The sequence below is a fragment of the Anoplolepis gracilipes genome, chromosome 11, assembly GCF_047496725.1.
Source record: "Anoplolepis gracilipes chromosome 11, ASM4749672v1, whole genome shotgun sequence".
In the NCBI taxonomy this organism is placed as follows: domain Eukaryota; kingdom Metazoa; phylum Arthropoda; class Insecta; order Hymenoptera; family Formicidae; genus Anoplolepis; species Anoplolepis gracilipes.
Window position 1 is genome coordinate 10,323,885 of NC_132980.1, and position 22,604 is coordinate 10,346,488.

Below are 22,604 nucleotides of genomic sequence, written 5' to 3' on the forward strand. Positions count from 1 at the left end.
TTTCACACACGTATTTACACATTCGTCGAAAACTTAGATAAGTAGAGAGAGAGAGAGAGAGAGAGAACGTGTGTGTGTGTGTGTGTGTGTGTGTGTGTTAGGAAAAAAAAACTAACGACTGAAAAAAAAGTACGTTATATATGCGGAAAATATCGTAATATTCAATCACTATTACAGCGCTCGGTTCCGCATTCGTGTCACGTTTCCGTTGCTCCGTCATCCACATCCGGCTAATTTCTTCCGATTAAGATTTCTCGATAATCCCTCAGAGTTCACTGACAAGGTCCGAAATTAACGGGAATCTTGCGATGTCCCCACAGAGCCAACATCGTTGGCTTAGATGAAGAACCAACGGATCTCTACACTAGTATACTCCCGAATCAACCTACCTGACCAGCTGACAAGTAACTCCTAGCCGAGAACTCGAAACGACAGTGGTGGGCAGGTATTCCGGAGCAAGTGGAATCCGCTACATGCATTCGAAGCAGTCGAGCGCCGGCCTCTCACCGCGACACATTTCGTTCCTTCTCTCGGTTCGACTCTCTCCTTTGTCTCTTTTTCTCTCTCTCTCTCTCTCTCTCTTGAGAGAGTGCAGTTATTGAAAATAACCACCACGGTTCGCACGTTTTCTGCTCTGCGCAGAACGAATCCCCTCGCAGAGACGAAGCAAAGGGTTGTCCGTTGGAGGGTGTACGTGAATCTTGCGCACACCGAGGGAATCACGTGGATAAAAAAATACACGACGGATCAACGACTGCGTGGGAAATTCTGCGATGGATCGGTAGACGGAAAGACGGCCACGTGACATGAGAGAGCGGCTTCGAAAATGTGAGTTGATCGCGCAAATGCATCATCCGATGTATCGCGTGTGCGTAGAATACGTTCTGAACGTAAGATGAAAAGAGAACTTGACCTTCGCGTAAGATTAAACGACAATAGCGCATAAAAGATAGATGATTTAAATTGTTTTTTAATAACTATGAGATTTGACAGGAGAAGAAAAAAAAGAATGCAACTTTTAATGTCATGATCTCTATATTTATTCATGCAACGATTTAAAATTGAAAAAAAAAAAGAATTGCCAACTTCTTTGAAATTATATATACTAAATAATTATATATACTGTATAATTCTCCTCTGTTGCGTGTGTATGTGTGATGTAACGTAGAAATCTATAGAAATATTTTTTCCACTGGCTATGCGCATCCAACATACGCGAAAGCAGACTATGTCACTGCTCTTACGACCTTGATAAAATAATGGCTGCGGAATAATACAAGCGATTCAACGCGAGATGCAAGTCGAGTTAAAAAGTCTGATTCATTTACAAAGGAAAAATTGTTGCAATTCTTCGTAGCGCGACGCAATATTTGTCTCGGTTACTTTTTCTTGGCATTTAATGGCTCGTGTCGCGTTAGAAAACACTATTTTTGCTCGACGCGAGTCGCTTGCAATATAATTCCTGATTCAAGCCACGTGCTCAAAGTCACGACACGTTCAATCGATTCGCTTTTTAAGCGACTCTGCAATCGTCACCGATTGCGCGCCCTCGAGACTCAAAATTTCCCTCCTTTCGACACTTCTTTTTTATCGTAAAAGTTCATTTTTTTTTTTACAACATATAAAATACCAGAACATTCTTTTTCAATCCATTTGTTTAATTTCAACGTCATTATTATTATTATATCTTTTTATCGCTCGAATTGCATAAAATGTGTCTTGAAACATATTTCGAGACAATAACTTTTGGAAATAATATAAATAAGTCTCCCGAATTTTGAAGATTGAGCATTCTCGCGAAGACGTTCATAAATTTTGGAAATATGCACGCGCTGGGGAAAAAGAAAACAGGCGGCTATATAGACAGACGAGTTATAGACGCGCCAACTTTCTCCGGAGACAAGCTCGCGTAGCCTACGTAGGCGTGCGCTACGTGGGTCTGCCACCGTTTTGCCGAACCGATCTAACCGAGCTTGAATGTAAATTGAGTGATGGTGGCGACTAATCGATTCCACAATTCCTGACAAGGAAGTTTAAGATCATACGAATATCTCGATCGCCGAACCAGCTATCTATCGATCAATTATAGCTGTCTTTAATCATGCGGACCGCAAAAATGTGCGGCGCTTTTTTTCAGCGCCACCATTTTTCTGCGCTTGAAAAATAATTACAGCCTGCGCGATATAGCATTTAATTATCGTTAAGCATTTCGCTACACCTCCCGCGTTTGCACGAGGCACGCTCGTAGAGATTGATCCACTCTCGTCGCTTTCATCGTCGCCAGCTCCGCGATGAAAGTTCTAGAGAGAATCTAAAAAAATCTTCTCATATATATATCTGAAATATTTTAACAATATGACAAAAAATAAAAATATTGTTTACACGAAAGTATATTCACGATGTTTGAAAATTCCTGGAAGAGGAGAGAGCTGCATTTTCATAACATTGTAATAATTCATGTTTATATAGTTTCGGTTTTGCGTACATCACTTTTTTGACACGGGAGTATTTTTAGAAAAAGGCAGGAAGTTTCTTGAAAAAATTAAAAAAAAAAAAAAAATAAAAAATACCGAGGATGCAACGGCACGAAGAAGGAAGTCGGCGGTGAAGAATGCAGGCGCGAGATGCACGCTTCGGTGCATCTTACCGAGGAAAGCGCTACGCGAGACCCCGATCATTTAGAGAGATTATCTTCACCGTTATCTGGGAGAATAATCGCTGCCTCTCATTCTACGAGCGTTACTTCCTCGTCAAGTAAAGAAAGACTGTGGAGTCGACCTTGCGGTTTCATCGCGAGGAGGCTACAATTTCGCAGCTATTTGATTATTGCTATTGACAATTCAATATTCAGTGGTTCTCCGAAAGCGTTCGATAAAAGTAGATGAGCTCTGTTTTCTGAGGACAATTAACCCTGAAAACCATATTTTTATATAGGACATTAAATGCGGGAAATTACTAAAATCTATTTTCCACGATTTATAATTAGCAACAAAAATTTATTTATATATAGTTTTATATATTGTATAATGGAGAGAAAAATTAAAATGCACGTATTTTATCAAAATATATCAAGGTACGCGCATATATTAGATAACACATAAAATTATGAATAGATTTTTATAAAAAGCGAATTATAAAACTGTCTTAAATAAAAAACTCAAGAAAAAATGTCACTTTGTAATATAACAAAATGTTTGCTTATTTTCTTTTTTTCATATATTAAGATATTTTGAATCGTTTGGAAAGGAGCGATGATAAAATTATTACTTAATTATCATTATTATCATTATTTGCAATTTTTCGCTACCTCGCTCTTTTGCTCCTAAATTTAATATAAATTTATTATGACTCTAAAAGATAGACGTTTGATTCTATCACGTTACTTGAAATTGAACGTATTTGTCACAAGTTTAATACAAAGGATTAATTCGCCTTTGCATTTCGCTTAATAAAATTTAAAACCCGCACATATTTGTCGCGCGGAGTAAATCTTATCGCTAGAATGACTGTGTGAGTGATGCTATAAACGAAAAAACAACTGCATCACTTCGTGCTACCGTTGCATAACATGGTGCAGCCGCAAATGTTGCAAGCGATGGATCTTTCCGTAAGTCGATACGTTATCTGTCGTCGCGTCATCACAAAGGGCGTTTGCAGAGCGAAATATACATACTTTTACGCAACAAACGAGAACGCGCACATACATATGCAAGCAGTCTTTCCGCGACCGTACTTCCGCAAGAAAACGTGATCTCCCCATGAAATCGCGCAAAAGCACCTATGTCGCGAATCACATTGCACGAAAACCGTGAAAACGGTGATACCGGTATACGGCATATTAACGACTTGCATACGGCATATAACGAGTCGCACTTGGAAAACGTATATATGCTTGTGTGTGTAATGTTATAAATTATCACTTGTGCGCGTAGCCGACTCGATAAAAAAATGCAGTCGGAAAACAACCTGGTACGTCATGTTCGAACCGACGTTTTTTTCGCGCAAAGAAATCTTTCGGTTCGAAATTTCCAAAGCTCTCTTGGGGTAAAAAAAAAAATGGCGCGCAAATTTTTTAGACAAAAATCAATGATTTCTATTACAAAAATCGTAGACTAGATTTCGTTTAAAAAAAAAAAAATACGTGTACTCTTTGAAATTAAAAAAAAAAAAACACTTATCAAATAAATTAATATAAATTGAAATATAGGTGTGTGTATGTACACGCGATTCTGGTGGTAATCAGAGTGTGAAATGCATTTCCTCTCGCTGTCTCTTTTTACACGCTACGCCGATTTCGCGTTATCTTCCTTATTCTTTCATCACACCGGTTCCTCACCTAATCATCTTAACAACCAGTTATTTGCTTTCCACGTTAGCCACCGCACGTGTTACTTCGTGTCTCGCTCTTTCCCGTCTACGTTCGATCTCGCAACGTTGAAGTGCAAAATCAAAATAATCGTCGTCGAGGGGCAGGCGACGGCGATGCCGTCGATAGTCGCCGTGTATATGCGTGAGGCGGAGAAACGTTGAGCGAAAAAAAATCACGCGCGCGAAACGAGCACATGGCGCGCGCGAGTCATTACGTAGAAACTCGACGGCGGGCCGGCGCTGCAACTTTCGCGATCGCATCGCGCCTGTGCATGTGCATCGTGCATCGGTGCTGCATCTGCATTCCCGTTGCAAAGAGGCGCATCTTTCGCTTCCGCGTCCGGCCACGGATCTCCGTTAGAACGGAATCGCGACGCGCGCCTGTTGCAATTAGAGGCGCATATCGCGTCAGTAAGACGATGCATCATTCCGTTTATTCAAGAACCAGACAAGTAATCGCGTCGTCTCTATCGTTAATGCGATAAACGATTTCGATTTCGCGCTAATTGCGAGCTAACAAGCAATAGGATAAGTGGCCGCTCTTCCGGATAGATTATCCTCTTTGTTATCGTCTTTAAAGCGTAATAGTAATCAAAGCTGAGCAAATTAATATTTCAAATAAAATATAAAAATTGAGAAAATAAAATACATTTACATTAACTATCTCTTCTATTAAATTATAAATAGATTGTGTGTTAAGTAAATAATTCACTTTTATATTAATTTGAAATATATATTTCTATATATACTTTTTTTTCCGCCTCTTTTAATTTTACATATAATTACTGAAAATAATTTTTTTCATTATATGATCAGTAAAAAAATACTTGATTTTCATAAATTTTTACTAATTCTATTTATATTTCTTTTTCATAGCTTATGTTTTTTCTTTTAACTTTTATTCGTGTATTTTATTAAATCATAATAAAATATTATCCTAAAACAAGTATAAAAAGTAAACTATTAATTTTGCGTATTGATTTTGTCATTTTGCCTTTTTCAAAATAAGTAACATTTGAAATGTATTACAAAAATAATAGTTGTAACAATAAATATATAAATTTAAAAACATTGTATTATTTAATTTTTATTGATTAAACAAAAAATATTAATAAATTAAAAATATTTCGTTTATTAAACGTCGAATATACTATTTAAATGATTATTTTATAGTATGTACTTGAAATATGTCCATCTCTAGTAATGATATACGATAAAATGTTACACAGTTAATAAAACGGCGGCTTTGCCGCGCCTCATCTCACTAATTGTCGGAGAAATTACCTTAAACGTGCAGGGAATGAGCTATTATACTAGACATTTTACAGAAGTCATGCGCTTCCGCTAAACCGCAGATGTTGAAACCGCAAACTAGGAAAATAAAGCGATTGCTCAATTTCGACAGTTCCATCGTCCAAGTATATGAATGTCACGACATTGAATTTCCGCCGTATATCACACACGGGTCGCAGGTGAAATTGTGATGGAACGATCGCAGCGCGTTGATTTATCGATGAAATTGAGAGACGTGAAGAGGAAATTGCGATGGTCCCTTGAATTAGAAAGTAATTAGTATGACGAGAAAACTGGTTTACGACGAATAGACTACGGCCGGCGTACTTAATTGTAATTATACCGGAGAAAATTTCACGTCAAAAGCAAAAAATTTATTTACTGGTTTTAATTTGCATTTATAAGAATGTCTCGAAAATTCATTAAATCAGCATTTATTTTATCTTCAATTTAATTTAATTTAATTTTTTTAAATAGATGCTTGTTAAATAGGCCTTGTAAAAATAATTGATCAAACTTATGTGAACTTTTTTTCGCCAAAATTGTTCGCAAAAGGTAACAATTTATGCGAAAAATACACTTTTGAACGTACCAGATCTGACTGCAACAGAGAAACAACTTCCTTTCCGCAGACTTCGATCTACATAAATCGCGCGTAGCAAAATATCGACTTCTTTCTTATTTGTAACTAGGAAACACGATTATCTAATTAGAGCGATATAACGGGAACGAATTCTTGGCGTGAAACTTGTACGATTCGACTAATATTGTCGTGGAAACTTGTCAGAGTCCAAACGACTTTAATTTCTCGCGACTTAATTAGATAGCTTGAAACATTTCCTTGGAAAATATCAACTTGTACGATACGTCATTAAAAATGACATTGAAAATGTCAATATCTTTACTGCATATATATATATATATATATACTTAAATTAAATTTTAAATTCAAAGAATGTCAAGGAGCTAATTTATTACATAATAATATTCTTCAAATAATATATATGAAAGTGGCTCTCTCATTATTATTGTATACATTATCTATTATTCAATAATTTAAAAATGAGACTTACTCGCAAGAACTTCGTGTAACACGCATGGCATAACGTTGTAAGGTGCGGTGCGTTAAACACGGTGTGTTAAACATAGCGTTGCGTCGCGTCGGACGGAATTTCTCCGTGAGAGGTTCTCTCGCAACGTACCGCTACTGCTATATTGTCGGTGTCTCGAACGTTATTTTATTTTAATGTTTGTGCAACGGAACTTCACCGCAAAGTGCCATCCGTTGCGAATCATCTTGCCGCGAAGTGACGCCGAGCGGAGTCGCGTAAACACTCGTTGAGTAGAGGCCGGTGCGGACGCACGCATGGATACGCACGATTGCAGCAAGTTTCGACCAAGGTACGCGCGGACGCAAGTGTGATTCCGTCCGAGTACTGTTATGCCAAGTATGTAGGTCAGTGTAAAGGCCGATCGTTGTGTGGAAAGCTATCAATCGTGGCAGAGAGCGTGCACGCACACGCGTGAAAGACAAGAGAAAATAATAAGGAAAGGAAAAGAGAGGGGGAAGGCGAGAAGATCACTTTCGGAAACATTTGTCACGGGAAGAAAAGAGTTATAGGTACTAAATGTAAATAAACATTAATTATTTAAATATTATATATTATATATAAATTATGTACATAAGTATAAAAATTAGATTTTTAATAATTGCAATATATTTTTTGCTGATAAAAGATAAAACATTTTATCTTTTAGTATATTTAATTTTAATGTATGTATTAAAAGCTGACAATATTTAATTAAATTGTCCTAGTGTGTTTAATTAAAAATTTCAGCAACAATTTCCACCTTCTTTAGACATCGCAAGTAAAACGAGATAATTCATAACTGGCTGTAGTAATTATACGTACGTATGTCTTTGATTGAAAAATTACTTTGACTACGTGCAAATATTATCTGAATAAATCGAATTCAATATCCAAGTTATTCTTGTGTCACCGTTGCTATCTACGACAATAAATTAACACGTGTATGTGAGATGAAGAGAATTTTTGTACTCTGATTTGAATAAATTTGCGGTAAGCGTTAGGGAATTTCGCGTCACCTTACTTTTATATAACGTTATAAGCATACACTAGATAACACTATTGCGGCTTTCGAATAAGTACAAAAAGGGGATAAGTATTGTGGTATTACGAAATTAGATTTCTCAGCGTGACATGAGAAAAAGGACTCAATTAAGGTATGACAATTAAATGCATGTCGCTGCGAAGAAACGACACAATTAAATTCGTTAAAATAATAGTGAACCGCGAACTGTATTTAGAAGTAAATTAGGGGCAAATTTCAACATCTAGGAGATTTCAACACTTTTTTTAGTTAATAATATTGTGAAAGCTAGCATCTCATAAACGCTAAACTATGGTCAGACGTTTTTACCACGAGTAAGAAAACTGAGTGCAATATTTTGTAGAGGATGTCAAAAATAATTTTATGAAAATTATGTGACATGTATTTTTATGTATGCACAGGAGAACTCTAAATGTTATATCGTGTCAAAATTTAGAATAGTTTTAATTTATTCATATGATATTATTTTCATTTAATTTTGAGAAATATATGGTTTTGAAAAAAAAGAAATTACATCATTTTAACATTGTGCAAAATAAATGTCCCAATTTTCTTTTAATGTATAACAATAAAAAGAGAGCAATTTACTTTCATAATTATCAAGCTTTATTCCAAATACTTTATTTGATCTCTCTATTCTTTTCATATACAAGGTGGTCCATTAACATTATCTACCTGAAATATTTTTATTATTTTAAATAATAGAACAAAAAATTAAAGTTGGAAGGGGCTCTACAGTTTCAAGCACGTCCATATAATTTTAATCTTTGCCTATTGTTTAAAATAACAGGTACATATTTAAATCAACAGAGTAGAATATTCTGTACAAAAGATTAAAGAATCGATTTTCAGGTTTTGTGAAACATTAAAATATTAATCAGTTAATAATCGACAATTATGTTATTTTTATCTTAACATGGGATGAGATATTTCTAAATTATCCTTCTACTTCCGCGCGCGCGCACATGCGTCGGCATGTTAAATCGTAAAATTATCTCCTTGCGATCCATTACAAAGTCTTTTTGATTTATCACTAAGAACGAACGACATACGGATGATGATTGTGGCATCATCGCCGAAAGATATACGTCCGTGGTGAAATTCATGCGCGCGTAAAACTCAATTTCCACCGGACGCGAACGAGTGTCTTCCCTTTTGCAGCAGCGGTCGCATGTGCACGCAAAGTTGCGGTTTTCAATCGTGTACGTACGCATCAAACAAACACGTATACGCACAAGGACGCAATTATACGTGACTCTCTCATAATTACGTCGCGTAGTAAGAAAATTTATATAATTACAAGAATGACTCATTATTCTTTTTTTTAGGACAGAGAGAGATATTTTTATGTTTATACATTTTACATATTTTATATTTTCTTATGTGTCTATATTTTTACCTATTATTATATTTTTCGCGATTACCAGTTGCAACTGTCGAAATAAGTAACGTTTTATTTATATGTGTCAGTGTTTCCTAAACTGACTTTCGCAATTTTATTCGGCGTCTTGGAGAGCCGTCTTTTTAAAATTACATGAATTTTTTATTATATATCGCGTATATAATTGCGTGCCTCTCTTTTACGGGGAGGAAGATTCCTACATTAATCGTTAAACGGTCGACGAGTATTTCGTTGAATTATGTGATATCTCGAATTACGACGAACATGACACGGACGGAAATTGTACTTTGAATTGTCGTCGACAAATGCTGCTGGCGCTCAGGCCGAGAGCCGAAGAAAGACGGTGAAATTTATGCCGGGCCTCGCGTGAATTTGTGGCGTGTGTGTTGCGCAACGCATGAAAACAAGAGTGACCGAGAGGCGTGCGAGAGAGAAAGGTGCGATTACGTGGTGCGTAAGCAAAAGATCGGAAGAAGAATTTCTCCTGTCTCGCATCTCGGGGATTGGATTAGGTCATGACGATGACGCCCGATACGTTACTCGTATCCCGCGGCTCTCGCCATTTCCTCTGGCGATACTTTCGTCCGGATGATCAGAAACGACCTTCGGCGAATCGTCGTCGTCATCATCATTCGCGGTATCTAGTTGACCGGAATTCAAAAGAGTTGTTGCCCTGTGAATTATTCATTACAACTCTTGGAGATATAAACGAGCGTTGCGGCATATATATAGTTATCTTTCTTCATTAGAATATTTAATGGATGAGTAATCAATGTTGATTGAGCTAAAAGTAACTGTTTACTAAATAGTAAACAGTGTAGCGTGTGTCTCATTGTGTATATCTTTTTCTGTTGTGATAAATATTCAGCCTCTCAGCATTTCAATATGTTTTTTTCGGAACTTAACGTCATTTAAATTCATTCAAATCGTGCAAGATATGCAAGATGATAAATTATGTAGTCGTATTTCTATTATTCCTATGGAAAAAAAAAACAAACCTTTTAAAATTAATATTTCTTCTCGCAACAACAAAACGATTTAAAGAGCTGTTTTCAATAGTCTGCATATTTAATAATATTTCCATCACTGTACAAAAAATGTATTCTCTCTACGCTTTTAGAAAAATAGCATTCAAGTGTGTGGACACTATGATACACTTCTTTTAAATCTCAATAAATCGTTTCAACCTGATCGAATTTTTCAGAGAAAAGATGTCGCACGTCCACGATCTAAATAAAAAGATTGAAATAAACAAATTTACGCAGACTATAATCCCAGCACACGTTGCAAAAAAGATGCTCGGTGATAAAAGAGCGCTGAAAAATGCTGCGTTTTTGCGAGAGAACAAAACGTACGATACATTCTTCCTATAGATTAGTCACGTGAGGTACAACGTTATTTGCTCGGGTAAAAGACGAAACTACACAACATTGACAATTTAAAAAAGAATAAAGATGAGACAGAAAATCATATTCGTTAGGTTTTGCAAATAAAAAAAAATTGCACGTTCGCGCTCGTCTTATTAAATAATTTTAATTTTCTTCGTGAATTAGTATCAAGGAATTTTAAAGATCTCTTGGAGGAAGGTGCAATTTAACGTAAGATATAACTTGTTTACGCGAATCGACTCAAGATCGAGCCCAGAGATACGTAAAAGAACGAGGCTGCGTGTCCACAACGCTTCGCGTTGCAAACAAACGGTGGTAGAGAGAGAGAGAGAGAGAGAGAGAGAGAGAGAGAGGCGGTGAGAGAAAGAGAGAGCGCGAGGGGGATATACAGGAAGTGGTACAGCATTGCCGCAGGGAAGGACGCCGAATCTGGGCCACAATTACACGGAGGCCGACGCCGTGTGCCTCTCTTTCCTCGGCGGGGACTTGGCGCCGCGCGGTTACACCGCGCGATTACTCTCGCTTTCGAAATAATAATTATTTAATACCCGAAGCGCACAACCTGGGTGAAATGCGGGATCCAACAGGCGGAAAGAAAGAAGGACCGGTTCCCTTTCGGTCCATCTCGTGACGCCTTCCGAGAGCTGAGAGCAATAAAAAAAAAAAAAAAAAAGGCGAAAACAGTACTTGCAATTTTCGACCAAGAGCAGGCTCGTTTGATTGAAAAGTTTAATCAATGTCGCGATAATTTTGATTTATCCTATGTTACAAAAATAGGCAAATAAATAGTGTTTGCGAAAACAATTCGAAAGATTTATTCTTTCTATTAAATTATATATATGTATAAATGTAATGTAAAATGTATAAAAGAGCTTCATAGAAAATAAATTTCTAAAAATATTTTTTTTATAACTATTATTATAATTCTTTATTACAACTATGTAAATAATTGTTTTAAATAATCTGTGTATTTGAAATATGCCCGCTACGATCTGTGTATTGAACTTGTCTAAATTGTAGAGTACGGACGAATGATAAAGAAAATACCGAAAGAGTGCAAGGAAAGTTATTTAGAAAAATAATCGGACATAAAAATCAACATTGCGAGTCTCGTAAATTTCAATAATCAGTGTCAATCGAACCGCTCGATACGAAAATAATTGCACGCGCAACAAACATTTGAGAGAAATTCTGCCTCTAGGATATTCATTACAGAAATTCATTAGGCGAAAGTGGCAGAGCACAAAAACAGAAAGCGCCTGATCAGACGGCTCTTGTCTTCGGTACAAAACTCGAAAATCATACACGACGATTCGGAATCGCCGCAATCACGACGAAACCAGATAATAAACCGTTCTAGCAAATGTATTCCGGCAAATGCACTCGTTATGCATGACTCATTGAACAGCTTATCGATGATCACGAGAAAAGTTTAGATATGCAAGCTGGTACGCAGCTGCTCGCTGCTGGAATGCAGAAAATATCGCACGCGACATTCCACGAGAGTCGTTGCCCATATTCGTTCCGCAACAAGTCTTGACTTATTCTTCCGCGCGTTTTCCAGATATTTCGTCCGATCTCGTCCAAAATGATTAAAATCGAATACCTATTTATCACGAACGAAAAAATGGGCAGCTGGTATTTTAATCGGTTCTCAAATTTTTTATCACAATTGTCTCTTAGTCTTTTGTCTTTTATAATATATATCTTTGTGTCATAATATTACGTATAACAATATATCTTTATGTAACAAAAATCAGAAACAATCTAAATTATTAGCCAAGAATAGTCGTACAAATTTCGAGGTATTTTACGAAAATATATCAATCTGTTTCATGCGATAAAAATGCTTTCCACCGCTGCAATAGCAATTTTCCGCTTTACGGAAATAAGAAAAAAACGTTGCATTTATCGCCGATTGAAAAATCTTAGAACTATTCATTCACCAGAGAATGCACTTAAACCGATCGATTGTCACGAAGAGTCGCATGTTCGAACCCGACGTTTCCCGTCACGAACAAGCGGCTTGGTGAAAGCGTACGACTATCAATGACGACTTTTTTAGCGTGATAACGCCACATTCGAGAAGACTCGCAGTCCCTGCACTCGTGAACCCTCTCCACGTAAATGCAACACGCGCGTGACATAATGTAGGTTCGATGAGACGCGATACTCTCGCACGGTGACATAACGTCCCGCTGCTCCTCGTTATTGCGTAAGATAACGAAGGCTGAAGAACTAGAACAGCGAGAAAATATTTTCTCAGTGTTTGATATCAAGATAACCTACCACGGAAAAAAATTCCTTCAAGTGAGTTCTCCTTAATTATATCGTGTAATGCAATCAATGGCATTTTTTGCTACTGCAATAAATGGAAAAGTGACAGCGTCGAGAATCCTACAAACACCTATTACGTAATATCGAGATGTCCAACAAAGCCTTGTCTTCCTGTTCCTCATTCTATTGTTCACGAGCATCAACGTATCATTACATGCTGGCCACACGCGGTGAATAGTGTTATGTACATACGTATCGAGTAATTATGATAACTATCAATCTAAGATAAAGGATCTTTCATCCGACAAGAAATATTAACAATGTCGATTTTATTCTCGCATCGGCCATTGTATTAGAAATATAATATGTTATATAAAGACTTGAATAAAGAGAAAATGGGATGGGAAAATTCGTGTCATCTTTAAATCATTTGATATCATTAACCCTTACTCCGTATTGTTATTTTTGGCACCTTCTAACTGTACAGGTGGGTCAGCGTATTTTCGATAAGTTTATTAATATGTAAAAGTGTTTTAAAAAATCTGAAAAAATGTATATACCTTCTTTGAATATCCTAAATAAAGACTAAAATAATAAATTTGAAAAATAATTTACTAAATATATTATTTTATGATTATTTGTTTTCGAGAAATTGACGTTGTTAGAAAAATCACAGACAAAAATGATCCATCAGTACGGAATAAGGGTTAAATTTAATCTAGTCTCAACAGTGCTTCGTCAGACACCTCAGAATCACTAACTGTTTTAAATAGAATTACTATTTAATTATTATTATATTTTTAATTGAAATGGATAATATAGAACATTATGTGACGGAATGTGTAGAGGCGAAGGAATGGTTCAAAGAATTAGGTGAAAATAGTGCCGATAGAATAGCAAGAGTATTTAGTGATGAATTGGATGGGAGGAAAGATAAAATATTAAAAAAGATATGGAAAGAAAAAGAAAAGGATGGTGACACGGAGATTGCGAGTGAGACTGTGATTACTCTATGAATGAGATTAGATTAGATTATTTATTTATTTATTTATCTAGCTATCTAGTTATTTAATTATTTATTGTTGGATAAATGTAGGATGTATGTGATATTTGTTTGTAAATGAATAGTAAGTATGAATGGATGGTTGAGTAGTATGTCTTTTATAAACCAAGTCCCCCTCCTGGCTTGTATGCTTGAAGAGTAAATAAATATATGTATATATATTTTTTTAATTGAATTAATTCAAATCATTTATTAATTGTACGTTTTTTATGAAATTTGCTCGATTTAATCGTCCATTGAAAATTTAATAAGAAATATAGTTGATATTTTCCCAACTCTGACAAGTAAGAGTTCGCTATAACTACTCATGCGAAACTGTGTCACTCCAGAGACGAATCGCGAGAAGTAATTCGTTCCTTCTTTTTCGCGATGTTTTTTCGCTGACGTTTCAAGGTGATCATAGCGCGAATTGCGGGCGACCTTCTTGGATGTTTTTCTCTTTTTTCCTAAACGATATAATTGGAACCTTCATCACCTCTCGCGAAAGCCCCCACCAATATTGCACTTCAGACTTAAGACTCTTTTAGATTCGGCGATCGTCCTCCTTCATTTAGTGACTGTTCAACCCCCTGTGCGATACGACATTAATCCAAAGGCTCAGCAAATTCAAGATCAATATTTATTCAATCTAATTCAGTGTGTGTAATATTTTCATATCACATATAAGAATCTTCAACTTTTAAATTTATATCGTCGTAACAGTCTTCTGATTTTGAAAGAAAATATTATACTTGACGTGATAGAAGAAACGACAGTATAAAAGAATCGACAACACGTGGCCAAAATGTCAGTATGTGAGTTTATTTTTAATCGTCGTTCTCGTCATGAATATCAATGACCTATGCTGTATTTCTTCGCAGGATGAGGAGGAGCGGTATGAACGGACGAGGAGTCGGCAGCAACGATAAAGGAGCCCTGGTCCTGCTCCTCGTCGCATTCACTCCTGTTATCTGCTCCGCCGGAATCCTGGACCCTTGGCAGTGGGCGCGCAGCGATCGGATCGAAGTCAATATACCTTGGCTGCCTTGTAATTATCATCATTATCAACTAATTGAATAGAAAATTTAATTGTAACGTAAACGATTCCAACGAGATTATGCTACAGACATATTTTTTACACACTCTTTTTTTACGCTCTTTACATTTTTATATACGCGTTCCTTTATTTCTCTAACTAAGATTTGTCTAAAAAAAAAAAAAAAAGCATAATCGCATGAAAATAAAATAGACGACATGATTTGAGCAAATGTCAAGTAAAACTTGATAGGATTAAAGAGTGATATTTTCTAGTCGAGAACGAGACACGCTGCTACGACGAGCTAGGCTGCTTGAACATCACCAGGAGCTGGTACCACCTGATTCACCGGCCCCTCAACGTTTTTCCATTACCGCGAGACGTCATCAACACCAGATTCATCCTTTACACGAATCAGAACCCTTTGGACGTAAGTGGAATATTTAACCCTGGGTAAAAGTGCGCGTAACATAAATATCGAAAGCAAGTCAATATTTTTTTGCGTCATATACATATAATGGAGTAGAAGTGAAACCTGAGCAAGGAGATAGATTGAAATTCTTCTATGACTATAGAGATTTCTCGAAAAATATCCGATACGCCGTAAATATTTCCGCATACGTAACCGCTTATATACATCTACAAATTGCATTAGCAACCTGTCGGATTTCATCTTGCAGGAATAATTGGACGGAGGGGCGCGTACAGGAATGAAACTGAGAAACTCTTTCCCTTCTGAGAAAGAGAGAGAAATAAATATCCGGCTCTTATCCGTTCGATCGCGAGTCAGCGAGACGTCGGGCACTTAATCCCCGTGGAGATATCTTAATTAACTCAATTAATTTAACAAAATTATGCAGCTGGCAAACACGTGGCGCGCTCCGCGGGGCGCGAATGCACTTCGTTATTTCTTGTATATGTATATCCGTAAAAGATAAGATCTTTGATTTGTAATTTAATGGACGTTCTAGAAGGAAGCTGTGTGAGATAGGCATCAAATACGATATCAGAAGCAGTGAAAACACGCCTTTGTCACATAACGTACATATATTCGATTCCCGTATAAAATCGCTGAATCGTGAAATTAAAAAAAAATACTTAATATTAATAGATAATAAAGCAAGTAATAAATGCAGTTTCAAAACTTCATGATAGCAAAAAAGAGAAATTCTTATTTTTAATATTATTTCTCCTTGATTAATATATGCATCTGAGAAATTGGGAATTTCTATTATTAATTAGCATATTATTTTGTAGTAGACTGAAAGCAAAACTTATGTACGTTATTTCGAAATTAAATTTCATTTCGAAAGATAAATTTATGTTTTTTAATAGCCTCTTGAATGCCTTGAATGATTGATTCTTTTTTTTATCGAATTACGGAGGACTCAATAACCCGTTTCAATCCTTTCAGGGTCAAATATTAAAGGTGGCCAAGGATAAATCCATCGAAAACTCCAACTTCAATCCTAAGCGAAAAACTAAATTCATCATACACGGTTTTATAGATACACCACTAAGTAATTGGGTCAAGGTATAAGTTTTTATATATATATCCCTCGTTATTTAATTTATAAGTATTCATTTATCCTAGATTTTTTATCAAAATATTGCATTGCATATGTTGCAATCTAATATTTCGTATAATACTAATCGCATATTACATCTTTCGGTTTAATGTCACATTATCCAACGCGAAGCTGGATGAAATTACTATAAAAAAGCGCATTTTTCTGCCCCACACATTGCGTTATTGTTGCGAAAAAAATGTATGCAACCTGACATAGTTTTATATCCGATAGCCTAGAGCCCCGGCTCTTAAGCAATTGACAAAAATATACCCGCATTTATTCTCGAAATGTCCATCATATCCGCAGGAAATGAGAAGTGAGTTGTTGGAGCATGGCGATTACAATGTTATCGTGGTCGATTGGGCAGGCGGGAGTTTACCTTTGTACACTCAAGCGACAGCGAATACAAGATTGGTTGGACTCGAATTAGCTCATCTCATTAAACATTTGCAAGTAAGAAACGTGCGCGTTTCTAGCTAAATTAAATCTACATATTTCTTTTTAGGCAATGCGATTTTCAACACAATTATGAAATTAAATATCAAGAACGTAATATTAAAACAAATGTAAAAAAGTGCAATTTGCTCTTTCTCTATCTCTTCTTTTTCATGATTGCGATATTAATAAGTGAACAATAATTGAAAAAATTCGTTAGGATATTACTTAGTATGAAAAAAAGCAATTTCTAATTTAAATTAACAACAGATTAATTTTTATGTCTCTTGTTCTTACTCTTACGAAATGTTAGACAAACTACTGCCTGGACCCAAACGATGTGCACCTGATTGGACACAGCCTTGGTGCGCATACGGCTGGTTACGCGGGTGAAAAATTGGGCGGCAATATCGGACGCATCACCGGTTTGGACCCCGCGGAACCGTATTTTCAAGGAATGCCGAACCACCTTCGCCTAGATCCCACAGACGCTCGATTGGTGGATGTAATTCATACCGATGGAAAGAGCATCTTTTTCTTAGGTAAACGTATCACATTATTGTCTTTCAAAAGTATTTCTCAATTGACTTAACCGTACATAAAACGAGAAAACGAGAAACAAAGAGCAATAGAATTCTATTTGAAAGATGATAATATGCAAAAAGTACGAAAAGTTAACTTTTTTCAATAAACACTGCAATATACGTGCAAACAAGATTTTCTGAATTAAAGAAAGCATATCTGTCAGTTCGTAAAATTTCAGAAAATTAATAAAAATAATTACATTTAGAATAAAACAATAAAAATTATATAATTATTAATAGATAATAAAGATTTTAGCGTTAGCAATTTTTGCTATTATTACTTTTAATAATAAAAATAAATGTATTTGCTAAAAAAGGTAATTTTTAAATAATTTTTTTTCATAGAGAAGTGAAATATAAATATACATTTAAATATAAATATTTATAAAAAAAATATAATATAAATTTAAAATAAACAAAATTAAATCAAATTAAATAAAAATTTAAATACATAAATTAAAACTAAATATTCGAATATACAGATTTTTTGAAATATAAAAATTAAAAGATAGAGTCTTTCGAGCGATAATCTTTCCATTTTTTTATCTTTATTATATTCACCGATTTAAAGAAAATATAATAATTCATCATTTTAATATCTCGAATAACTGGAAATTCGCCTCTCTCCGCCGTGAATGACAAATTGTCCAAACTAACGTATAGTACACAACAAGGCCTTCCAGGGTACGGAATGAGCCAGCCGTGCGGGCACTTGGACTTTTATCCGAACAATGGCAAGGAGCAGCCGGGCTGCACGGATTTGAGCGAGACCACCCCGTCATTGCCGCTGACCTTGATACGCGAGGGCCTCGAGGAGGCCTCGCGCGTCCTGGTCGCCTGCAATCACGTGCGCGCGCTCAAGCTCTTCATCGAGAGCATCAACTCCAAGTGCCAATACGTAGCGCACGAGTGCTCGAGCTATGCGAGTTTCCTACGCGGCGAATGCTTCTCCTGCAAGAGCAACAACAGCCTAAGCTGCGCCGTGATGGGCTATCACGCCGACACCAGCCCGGCTCTGGTTAAACGTCAAGCTATGGGACAGGACGTCTCGTCCTTGCTCGGCTCCAAATTCTTCTTCATGACCGGCAAGGAGGATCCGTACTGCCGTATGTATAAAATCCGCGCGTTAAACGCGATACTATCGATGTTATATAGTACACTCGCTTTTCTATTTGAAGAACGCGAAGATGAATTCGATCTTGTTGTGTATAATACAGATTAGCCGTATAAAATGTCAATTGTCAAATATTCATTCAATAAAACTTCTTTAGCCATAATTATAAGTAAAAATATATATATAAAACTATATATTTAAATTAAAATTCTATTAAATTCCACTTGGAATTAACTGAAAAATCTAGTTCTCCCCGAAGTCTAATTGAAATTCCCAATTACATTTAAAACTATAATTATTTATGCTTTAATATTTTCGTTAATAAAAAGTCAATTTCAAATTAGAGAATCTACCTTCCAGTATATATAAGATACTTACATAATCTTCCGATATATGATACGTAAAATCATGCAGTCATTTCATATTCAATATAAATCATGCAGTCATTTTATATTTAATATAAATAATGCAGTCATTTCATATTCAATATCTTGGAATTAAATTGTATGACAGCTGCTATTTTTTTTCTTTTCAGTACATATACGCATAGTAATCACTATATTTAGAATCATCAAATATTACCCATTAATTACAGTGTTCTCTTATAAATCGAAATTACGACATCGTAAAACGCGTCGAACGAGAAATATCTTAAAAACACTTTCCATATATAGTATGCAAACATTAATATGAATCGACATTTAATCCATCTACCGTGTACAGACACATTCGTTAATCTTTCTCTATCGATGTGAGAAAAAAGGAAATACCGCCGTCGAATCAATGTATTATTTTATTATATACCAGTCACAAGTTTTTCTCTATTTCACGACTTTCTCCGCGGACGTGCGATAAAAGCGGCACATCTTTCTAATCTCGAAATACTTTCTGATATATATCTGTAATAAAATTTCTTTTAGGGAGACATTACAGAATCACCGTCAACCTTGCGCGACCACCGTCTGCGGAGAGCTGGGTGCAAGGTTTCATGAAAGTCACTCTCCACGCTGATAAAGGCGTGATACGCAACATGGATCTCACGCCTGGGTAAGTATTAACAATCGTACATGGAGAAAATTTTATATTAAAAATTACTATGTAGTAACTGCACAGAAAAAAAGTAAGTGTCAAATCAAGACTTACATACTCGTATGAACGCGTCCAATTTATAATCTTCTTATTGTTAGAAGAATTTGAAAATCTTAAATTTCAACAATATTATAATCTTATTTTAATACTATAATTATCATTTCGAGAATAAAATAATTATTTTAACTCTAAGAAAATTATAATCTTCAATTTGTGTGTGTGTGTGTGTGTGTAAACATGTGTTATTTTCTATCCAACATTTTTTCCTCCCCATTCAAGAAAATTATTCTTAAATAATAAGAATATATTTTTCTTGGTTAAACTATATAAAATGTCTTCAACCAAGCAAATTTTCTTTATTTAACGCAAGATAATCTTATTTCAAGATTTACATTTTGTAACTAAAGATCTAATCAAAATGAGAATATTATTTTTTTTCTGTGTGTGGACCATTAGGATCATTCCAAATTAAAATGCTATGTAAAACTGTAAAAATTACGTCAATTTTTACGTTGCATTTTAACTAGGAATCCTAATGGTCCACAGTTATTACATATCATAATAATTTTTAATATAAAATTTTCTCCGTGTAGCGTGTTATCAATCTCTCGAGAACCCGCGTTTTTATGGATTTTTCCCGCTCGACGACACGTCGATCTCGCAGCCGGCGTACTCTATAAATTACTATTTACAACTGTAGTATTATTACTTACCAAAAAAATGCTTAATTCACACTCGATGACTCTCCTCTTTCCGATGAAACGCTCTAACAGTTGTTGATCGCTTTCAGCGGTTACATGAAGCTGGAGCACGGAACGACCGCTCGCATAGTCGTGGCTCATCCGACCGGTTCCATCGGCAACATCGGCAAGGTTAGACGAATCGAGCTCTCCTGGGTGTACGATATGGACGTGCTGCAACCTAGATCCCTGTGCTTTTTCTGGTGCAACGACCGTCTGTACGTCAACAGCGTCAGCGTGGACGCCATGGATCTTCCAGGCAGAGGGTGAGGAAACGTGCAAAGGTGTCAGAAGAATGACGGTCCACAAGTTTCAAGATGCGTTACGAAAGAGCGATGATCTCTCGCCGCAAGAAACGCATGTTTATTATTAAACCATATCCGCTCATCCAAGCTTGATACCATCATTGTTCTGACGTTCTTCCGCGAGAAAGATCGAAACATCGCGCCGAGATTTCCTCAGAGCAGTCTTCCTGACACATATTCTAATCTTGTTTCTCGCTTGTGTTTAGAAAACGGGAGGTGGATTTCTCCAGCAGGCTCTGCTCGGCCAGCAGGCAGGAATACGCCGAGATTGCGAGCGGGTCCACCGCTACGTTCGTCGACAATTGCTGACCATCGCGCGTTCCCCGAGGCGCGAGGAATGTTATTCGGGCGCGTAGTAATTATAAAAACACTGACAGCTGTCCACCCGGAGGCAGATGACTCTCGAGAGTCACGGACGATGATGAAGCGAAGTGGAAAAAAACGCAGGAGCGAAGGATTCCCTCTGTCATACTCGCGTAATTTTTTTTTTTTCACCGATGATACACGACGAGAGGAGAGGTGTTTTATGTCGCGTTTGACTTGTTTTCTTTCTATTTATCGCAATCCGCTTTCTTCAAACACGATTCCCGGCGCGATACTAATAAACACGCTTCGAACTCGAGAATCTCGTCGAACGATTACGACTGTCGTAATATTTGCCGCCTAGGCTGGGTCTACAATAAAGTCGTGGGTCGCAAGAAATTAATCAATCACAGTTGAATTTACAGAAAAATAGTCGAATATGATCGATTAATTTTTTATGACTTCCGATTCTATTGTAGACCAGGCTTTAATCGAGTTCCTAGAGATTTATCCCGTCCACAAAGGAGAGCAAAGGAGCGAAACGAGATTAATTGAATAGGAAAAATTCTTATTTCGCTAAACGCGAAATTTTGCACGCGAGCACGTGTACTTTTGACGGAAGTCTCCGATTTTTCGTAATTTTTTTCTGATAATTACAAATGATATTTTTCAGTATTAATATTGATCAGTTATTAACCTGGCAATATTTTAACTATTATAAATTATTATTTTAAATAATCAAAATATATTAGTTGTGATAAATCAGAACGCAATTCATCAAGTCCTCAGAAACCTGATGAAGCAATTCGAAAGATGATTACCGAAGAAGTGTCGAGTTAGAATTAGTCAAAACTTGACCATGAATTGCTTTTTTCTAATTTATCACAACTTATTTTTTTCGATAATTTATAACAATAATTTATATTATCGGGTTATACAATTACTATATGTACATGTTGTATATATAACGTTACACGTAAAACTAATCTCTCTTTGATATGTGATTAGAGTTGTGTTAAGGCTGTTATGTATTAAGCCGTCGATCTATGTGTTATATACATTAATACATAGTTTCTTGCACGATGGTTGTCATTATTATCATTATGTCTTTCGCGATAATGATAATAGCTTGTGATATTCTTTTATAACTTTAGGAACCGTGAGAAACGCATAGAATGCAGTTACTCAAGGATGACAAACTGTACTGAATAAAAAGTTGCCCATAGTCTTTATAAATAATTTGTACAAAAAACATATAATAGGAGATAATTTTTGTTAGTAACATAACAAGACTACTTTTTGTGAACTATGTTTTTATATCTATCTGTTGAAATGTAAAAAATAAAGATTATATTAGTTATAACTATGGCTATTGTTGTATCAAAATAAAACAGGGATATTTTTTTATAAAATATGTATGACTTTTATATGGAATTTTTTTTTTTTTTTTTTTTAGCAAAGTGTGTGCCTTTTTGGGAGATATCGGGGGGGGGGGGGGATCGAAAAAAACACTCTTATGACTAC

The 22,604-nt window shown here is 35.9% G+C and overlaps 1 protein-coding gene across 5 annotated transcripts; it reads left to right on the forward strand.

Moving 5' to 3' along the window:
• Positions 1-4: 4 nt before the first annotated feature.
• Positions 5-22,562, forward strand: LOC140671108 (pancreatic triacylglycerol lipase). 5 transcript variants are annotated; one of them, XM_072902208.1, is made up of 10 exons: positions 5-828; positions 14,785-14,951; positions 15,215-15,369; positions 16,354-16,473; positions 16,817-16,963; positions 17,259-17,487; positions 18,204-18,635; positions 19,564-19,690; positions 20,523-20,738; positions 20,984-22,562. In XM_072902208.1, coding segments are annotated over exons 1-10 (1,698 nt in total). In that variant the 5' UTR covers positions 5-826; the 3' UTR covers positions 21,087-22,562. The 5 variants fall into 5 exon arrangements, with proteins under 5 accessions (XP_072758309.1, XP_072758312.1, XP_072758310.1 ...); XM_072902211.1 differs by having other exon boundaries at positions 18,213-18,635; XM_072902209.1 differs by lacking the exon at positions 5-828 and adding an exon at positions 14,105-14,718.
• The last annotated feature ends 42 nt before the right edge of the window (positions 22,563-22,604 follow it).

Excerpts from the sequence above, each read along its gene's own strand:
- LOC140671108 (XM_072902207.1), top strand. The coding sequence starts at position 14,759 with ATGACCTATGCTGTATTTCTTCGCAGGATGAGGAGGAGCGGTATGAAC. Across the intron at positions 15,370-16,353 it reads CGAATCAGAACCCTTTGGAC|GGTCAAATATTAAAGGTGGC; the intron begins GTAAGTGGAATA and ends CAATCCTTTCAG. Across the intron at positions 16,964-17,258 it reads ATCTCATTAAACATTTGCAA|ACAAACTACTGCCTGGACCC; the intron begins GTAAGAAACGTG and ends ACGAAATGTTAG.